Below are 7,686 nucleotides of genomic sequence, written 5' to 3'. Positions count from 1 at the left end.
GACTTAATAAAAATGTGAAAACATTACCAACGTACTGTGGTTTTGTTGTCGCCGAATTCATTTCTTTTTTATCGCAGGAAATGAACACAGACGGCTCCGCAAACATTTCTATGACTGCAACCTACAGCACCGATACTGTCAATGAGAGTGCAATAGCGAGTACAGAAACTCGACCAAAGATTACGGAGCGAAATCTCAAAGAAAAATTTTTAATTTTAATTAAGTGGGGAGAGCTGCCGGTTACATTTACACTCCTCTTATTCATCGCTATTCGCGTGCTTTGAAAAGCGATTTAGCCAGCTTGAATTCACGGTGAAGAACCAGACAGTGTCAAAACTATCAGCTACGAATTTGTTTCATTGGGCGAACTTGTGCCCTGTCAAAAAAAAATAATAATATCGACTGAACCCATCTCGGAAAGACTGTCGATAGTTATGCGTTTAGAACTGAATCAATACACCGGCACAACGTATTGCCACCGCCGAAAGGTGTCATGTATGAGGCGTGTACTGCAGCTGGACTCCTCTCTCGCGCTTCCCCAACAGGGCACATCTTGCGCCGCCGCCACGAACCTCAACCTCCGAAATCCATGGCGCGCCGGTGCGTGGTGAACGCTGAGAGACGCGTCATGCGGCAACCGGGCTCCTCTCTCTCGCGCTTCTTTCAGGACACGCTGCGCTACCTAGTGGCACTGCCGAGAAGTGCGCGCGCGGCCTCCGAGACCAGAAGCGCGGCGCGCTGCGAATGCCGAGAATCGTCCTCTAGCTTGCCGCGCGCCCGGTGGCACGTACTCGGTGACGCAATTCGGCGAGAGGTTAATCGAACAGCGAGCGGCACATATACCCAGTGCATTCGTGGCACAGCCTGCTAAAAAGCGTCGGGCTGTCTCCCTTGAGCAATCCTTGTGATGTGGTCTCGATTGCGCCCATCGTCGGATAAATTTAAGCGATCTTCTTTCGTCATAGTTGAGAGGCACATTCGCAGTGGCACGTACCTAGTCACCCAAGGTTGCCTCAAAGACGCTCGGTGAAGAGGGGGGCACACCTGCATACTCGCCCGTACACAGCGACCTAAGTTGGCACCAAAGAAGTTCATTGAACAGCGATATCCACCAAGTCCCGCATCTACCGTGATCCATGTCGGCGCGAAAGAGGTTCATTGATGAGCGTACCACGTGCTCAGTGACCCTAGTTGGTCCGATGGTTGATGCCCCGAGTATGCGCGAGAAAGACTGACATTCGCAGATACATTGAGACGTTTACACAATGGACCACTGTCGGAGGATCTCTTGCTAGGCGCGTGGCCACAGAGTTGGCAGACGACAGAGACAATGCGTGCACTTTCACGTTTCCTAGGTGACACTGGCCTGGACTCACGCCTGTGATACCGGTTGTGGGATGTGTCATTCACCTCGTTCCTCCTATTATCATCCCCCATTGTGACCCTTTTTCTTCCCCTCTTCCCCTTCCCTTACGTAGAGTAGCAGGCCAGATGCTCCATTATCCGGCCGACCTCTCTACATTTTCCAATCATTAAAATACGTCTTCTTCTTCGAACCACGTTACCGTCAGCACCCAGACCACCGTGTTGTAAGCGACTCGTTCCCTCCCCGTGTTCGTGGTCGTGGCTCGACTCGTAGTGCTACAGAGCACTGTTAGTGAAATTAAGAGGTGGCTCTGTGTTGATGCGCGAACGCTTGTATCGTCAAGGGCGTGTGGGCAGTCCGTCCTTCGCGTCCCGTGGCTCCTGTGAGACACTTGAACGCCTTATATCGGAGTGTCCCGCATTCGTCACACAACGTGCACTGCTAATTAAAGGAATATGGACTGATTGGACTCAAGTGTGCGACCCTTGTCGATTGCCTCTTTCCGGGAGGGAGTGCTGCTCAACGCGACCAGGCCCATAGGGGCTTGCTAAGTTTCATTCAGAAAACTGACTTGGCCTTCCGTTTATAGACCTTTTTTTCCGTGTTCCTACTTTCTTTTGTCCGTGTCTTTGTGATTTGTTTATTTCCCATTTTCTTTACTATTTCTTTGTTTCCTATTTTCTTTCTTTCCTCCTCTTTTCATTCCCTCCTCCCGAAAGAGTAGCAGGCGTTGGGCTTGTTTTGTGTGCTTGTATGATGTTTCCGTATTTAATAATAATAATAATAATAATAATAATAATAATAATAATAATAATAATAATAATAATAATAATAATAATAATAATAATAATAATAATAATAATAATAATAATAATATAATGATGATGATGATGATGATGATGATGCTTTCAGCCAACAGCCCGATGCGCTAGCCATTCGACCACGGAATGCCCATTGACACAGGTAGGCGGGAACACGGTTGGAGACAAACATACACGCATGACAGATAGCGCGCTAAGTATCATGAGTACGACAAGGCATTACAAGACTTGAAAGCGTCGAGCACATTCGTCGGCCGTCGAAATTTGGGAGGCCGAATTCACAAAGTGTTATTGTTCGTAAGTGCTCTTTGCCACCTAACCAACCCCTTTGCTAATAAAATGCCCTGCATCGTGGAGTGGTCGGATATGTCTCTTATGAACAGCTCTAGCGTACGAGATTTTTTTCTGTAAATAAGAGCCCATGATCTCAGGGACCGAGTCCGTCCTCCACGTATCACGGTGCATTCTATAATGGCAGCTCGATACTTCGAAAGTGTAACAGAATTCTTGTCGCGTGCGGGCCACCTGATTAGATTAGATACCTTGCTACAGAATGCGCGACAACGCTCTATAATCTATAGGACGTAAAAGGCGCGTATTGTGCCGAGTGCCAAATCGATAACCGTGACAATCTGGTTGAAAACAAATGAGATTGCTTTCTGCCGTGTTTCATCCGTCTGAATTTGCAAATCAAGAGCCGGCCCGGAAATCAATCAGCTTAGCTATACTGAAAGTGGCGGCTTCGTACGAAAGCACGGCGTAAACATGATTCCATTCGCCCGTACTTACAGTGCCTGCTCTCCATTTGCTGTTCTGTATACTGCGTTCTACGAAAACAAGGCGTATTCGCACAGGGGGAAAAATAGAAGAGACAACAAGCATTTCGCTATGTGATACCTCACTGACAGCATGAAAGAAACAGCGGAGATTCGTAAAGAGTGCGTGAGAGAGAGAGAGAGATAAAGTTTAACGACAAGTGGGGAGAGCAGCCAATAGGGAGACCTCATTTGGGATGCGGTGTGCAAAACCGTACACGCCAAACATAGCGCCTCAAAAGCGAATTGCTCCTTAAGATCATCATCATCATCATCAGCCTGGTTACGCCCACTGCAGGGCAAAGGCTTCTCCCATACTTCTCCAACTACCCCGGTCATGTACTAATTGTGGCCATGTTGTCCCTGCAAACTTCTTAATCTCACCCGCCCACTTAACTTTCTGCCGCCCCCTGCTACGCTTCCCTTCCCTTGGAATCCATTCCGTAACTTTTAATGACCATCGGTTATCTTCTCTCCTCATTACGTGTCCTGCCCATGCCCATTTCTTTTTCTTGATTTCAACTAAGATATCATTAACTCGCCTTTGTTCCCTCACCCAATCTGCTCTTTTCTTATCCCTTAACGTTACACCCATCATTCTTCTTTCCATAGCTCGTTGCGGCGTCCTCAATTTCAGCAGAACCCTTTTCGTAAGCCTCCAGGTTTCTGCCTCATACGTGAGTACTGGTAACACACAGCTGTTATACACTTTTCTCTTGAGGGATAATGGCAATCTGCTGTTCATGATCTGAGAATGCCTGCCAAACGCAACCCAGCCCATTCTTATTCTTCTGATTATTTCAGTCTCATGATCCAGATCCGCAGTCACTACCTGTCCTAAGTAGATGTATTCCCCTATCAGTTCCAGTGCCTCACTACCTATCGTAAACTGCTGTTCTCTTCCGAGACTGTTAAACATTACTTTAGTTTTGTAGAGATTAATTTTTAGATCCACCCTTCTGCTTTGCCTCTCCAGGTCAGTGAGCATGCATTGCAGTTGGTCCCCTGAGTTACTAAGCAAGGCAATATCATCACCGAATCGCAAATTACTAAGGTATTCTCCATTAACTCTTATCCCCAATTCTTCCCAATCCAGGTCTCTGAATACCTCTTGTAAACATGCTGCGAATAGCATTGGAGAGATCGTATCTCCCTCCCTGATGCCTTAAAATATCATTACTTAAATCATATCTCATGCATCATCAAACACTTATGATTGGAACTTCGCTTCAAGTTTGAATATTACGCGCAAAGTGTTTTGGTAAACCGAGTTTGCAAAGTAGACAGCTAGGTGTTTGCCCCCAGCGTTCGTGTATCGTCACGTAGCCGGTTGACTTCTTTCATTTTTTTTCGCACACTGTGTGATATCAGGCATATTTTCGAAGTGTAGGTTTACGTATACATCCAGAGCATGACTAGACGTGACATAGTTGACTTTCTCGTAAACGTCGTCGAGAGTTTTCGCACGTAGTCCACATTCTGTAAACGTGGGAAAGCTCACTGAAGAATTGAACTTTCCTAATACTTTCCGCTGCTCTGCGCTTTCAATTATTCTGGATATGCAAGAAATGTGGCGAAAATAAATTTAAAGGGGACGGTGTTGATTGACGTCTGCGTGGGATAGACTTGGCACGCTATTCGACACGTAATCGATGATGAGGCAAGTGAACGACAGAAAGTGAAATAAGACACAAATCGGTTGCGGAATTTCACTGAGTCTTGCATGTCACGGTAATGCTACTAGCTCTTTGGTAGCGCTCGATACCGAGTCGTAAATCATGCACGTTCCTACAGAATGTTATTAAACTAATCGTAAGGCTTTTTTTGGTTGTAGTCGGCCGTCACCTTGACCTCACATACAATATCTCTTTTCAGCGTGTGGATATAACGCTCTGCCTAAGGCGATTATGTAATCAAATGAAATCAGTTCTGAGTACCAGTTAAAAAAAAAGGTTCGGCAGTCAGGTGAGTTTTATGTCAGATTCAAAAGCCACGCCTACTCGAACTATGCCCCAGCTTGAACATCATGCGCCCGTGAACAAGCCACCCCTACGTATCTAAGATTACATAGTTTTACAGCACTTCAGATTCATTTCTTTCTTATTCGCGGTTTGTTGCCCTTGCCGTGTTGCATAAAAATACACGTTCCTGATTTCTCTGTGATGAGGGCAAGGTAATTTGAGGAGGAGGAGGAGGAGGAGGAAGTAAATTTTATTGCTCTAGGAAGAGTAATTCAGCGGTCGGGCCAGATGTCTTTGAATAATCTGATGTTTACTTAGTTTCGGTTTGTCACATTCGGGCTTTGATGTGCGCAATACAGAATGCATGAATATATAGAATCCATTTCTATTGTAGTCATTGAGTTGAATTACTATGTCGAGGGCTTTGTTCATTCTACAAAATTTTTTTTTTCATTGTTCTCGTCTGTCAGATTTTATGATGCACTGTGGCTTGGGTCAAACATGGCCTGCAGGATAGATAGATAGATAGTTGATAGATAGATAGAGATAGATAGATAGATAGATAGATAGATAGATAGATAGATAGATAGATAGATAGATAGATAGATAGATAGATAGATAGATAGATAGATAGATAGATAGATAGATAGATAGATAGATAGATAGATAGATAGATAGATAGATAGATAGATAGATAGATAGATCTTTATACAACTATACATATACAGATAGATAACCACACGAAGTGGGCAGCATTGATTCGAAGCAGTGCTTCATTTCTGAAACCGAACGTTGCCCAGTGCCCCGTTTCAATTTTCTTCTCAGTATGCCCTCCGACTGTAAAGGATGTGCGCCTCTTTCGGATGCAGTACTGACGCGTATATCGCTCAACGAGGTTTTTGTCATACCGCTTTTATACCGCTACAGTAGCGCAAGTGTAGCTGTGTTCGCGGCGCCAGCGGCTCTACACGCGTCGATAGACGCGTGCCGTGAATTGAGACGAAGCGTGTCACCGCCGGCGTTCGGTGCAGCGGCGTGTCGCTTAGCGCATCGAAAACGAAAGCAACAAATCTCCGGCGGTTTGCGTTAATCAATGAAGAACGTTACAAGGGCGTGGGCGTCCAAAACAAAAAAAGAATGACAAAAGAAAACCGATGCGTCCGACGAATTGAGACCGGGTCACCTTGTCCACTTAAGGAACACCGGAGATTGGATTTTGCACACGTCAGACACCTCCCAATTATTTTTCAGAGCGTCTATAGAAAATATGTAAACGCTTTGGTACGACGTCTACAAAACGTCTATGGAGAGACGGCCTAACATTTCTGTTTTTTTTTTCTTTTTTTGCTATCACACCTGCGCACTTTTTAAAGGCTAACAATTTAGAAGTGTGTCGAACAAAGATCAAAACAGTTAAGCTAGTTAACGCCATATCTACAGAGACAGCCTGCCACACACTCTATGTGGCCAAAATGACAAGTTTATAAGGGAGCAAAGTAGTCTTAAGTCTAAATCTAATCTACAGACTGTCTAAATTCCTATTTATGAGGGTCACCACGAAAAAAAGCAACTAAATTGCATTACAACTCGTTATTGAACTACCTTCTCGGAGATAAATTGAAAAATGAGTAGCGGCGAGCCATCTTCATCAACGCGACCACATTCTAGAACGCATCAATGAATTGAATTCTAACGCGTAAATTTGCAATATACGTCGTTAGAATATCGATCTCGTGGTCAATTTCGTATCGACCCCCTCTGCATATACAATTGGTACAAGTATCCCCGTACGTGAGCAGCGCAAAAGAGTTACGTGAAGACTACAATTTGGCCACGAACGGCCACGAGAATGTAGAGGCTTGGCCTTCAAGTTCACTCCCCTTAAGCTCCGCAGTTGACCTTTAAGGGCGCGCGCAACAGAGGGAAATATTTGATGAAGGAGGAGCGCTGGAAAAAGGCCAAGGTTGAAATAAGAACGACGAATACTAAAAGGTTGTGACTTATAGTGATTAAGCATTTATTTTCCCCGGCTGTGAGTTGTTTGCAACTGAAACTAAAGCAAAAATCAAAGACCAGCCTGGTTGGCCATTCGTAAATACGCTCGTGAACAATACGAAAGGAGACACACGCTCAACTTTGCAATCTCTTCCGAACTCAAATGTTCAACGAGGTTCAATATTTAGTAGGAATGACACTCGATTCACATTTATTCGCCAGGATTGAATCAAAAGTGTCACAAGTAGGTAACCATTGCTCGAAAACGGAAGTTGCTCTGTCCTTTCATAAAGCTCACGGTGCATCGTCTTATTCAGTGCTCTTTTGTCGACGACCGCGTTGTGCATAAATCAAGTTGAAGTAGCGTTGGCATGCGACGAGTTGGCATATACTCACGTAGTGAGTTGTAACGCCGGACGATGTTCTCGAGGAAGGTGTTTTGCGGGGCCACGAGGCCCCTTCGGCCCCCCGGCATGCCGCCGGGCCGACGAGACGCAGCCCCTCCTAGGGCCGCCGTTCAGCCAAAGGTCAATCACAACCCGAAAGAGCAGACGCCGCGGCAGCAGCGAGCAGACGACGACGACGCAGACGTGACGATCCTCGAGCAGACGATTCCGACGAGGACTACCAGACGACGACGGTTCATCACCGCAGACGGCACCAAAACCGCACGTCCCGGTAGCGCACCACCGCCGCGGTGGTGCTTTTCGTCGCATTCATCGACGACG

The 7,686-nt window shown here is 45.8% G+C and overlaps 1 protein-coding gene across 1 annotated transcript in view; it reads right to left on the bottom strand.

The window, feature by feature from the left end:
- LOC135905671 (potassium voltage-gated channel protein eag-like) overlaps positions 1–7,468 on the bottom strand; it is a 159,509-nt gene extending 152,041 nt beyond the window's left edge. The window contains exon 1 of the mRNA XM_070521912.1: positions 7,355–7,468. Coding sequence (XP_070378013.1) covers positions 7,355–7,433 — 79 coding nt within the window. The 5' untranslated portion in view covers positions 7,434–7,468. The remainder of the gene's footprint in view (positions 1–7,354) is intronic.
- Between the last annotated feature and the right edge of the window lie 218 nt (positions 7,469–7,686).

The sequence above is a fragment of the Dermacentor albipictus genome, chromosome 7, assembly GCF_038994185.2.
Source record: "Dermacentor albipictus isolate Rhodes 1998 colony chromosome 7, USDA_Dalb.pri_finalv2, whole genome shotgun sequence".
NCBI classification, from domain to species: domain Eukaryota; kingdom Metazoa; phylum Arthropoda; class Arachnida; order Ixodida; family Ixodidae; genus Dermacentor; species Dermacentor albipictus.
Note: the sequence above shows the minus strand (reverse complement) of the source record. Positions and strands in the feature narration are given on the sequence as shown.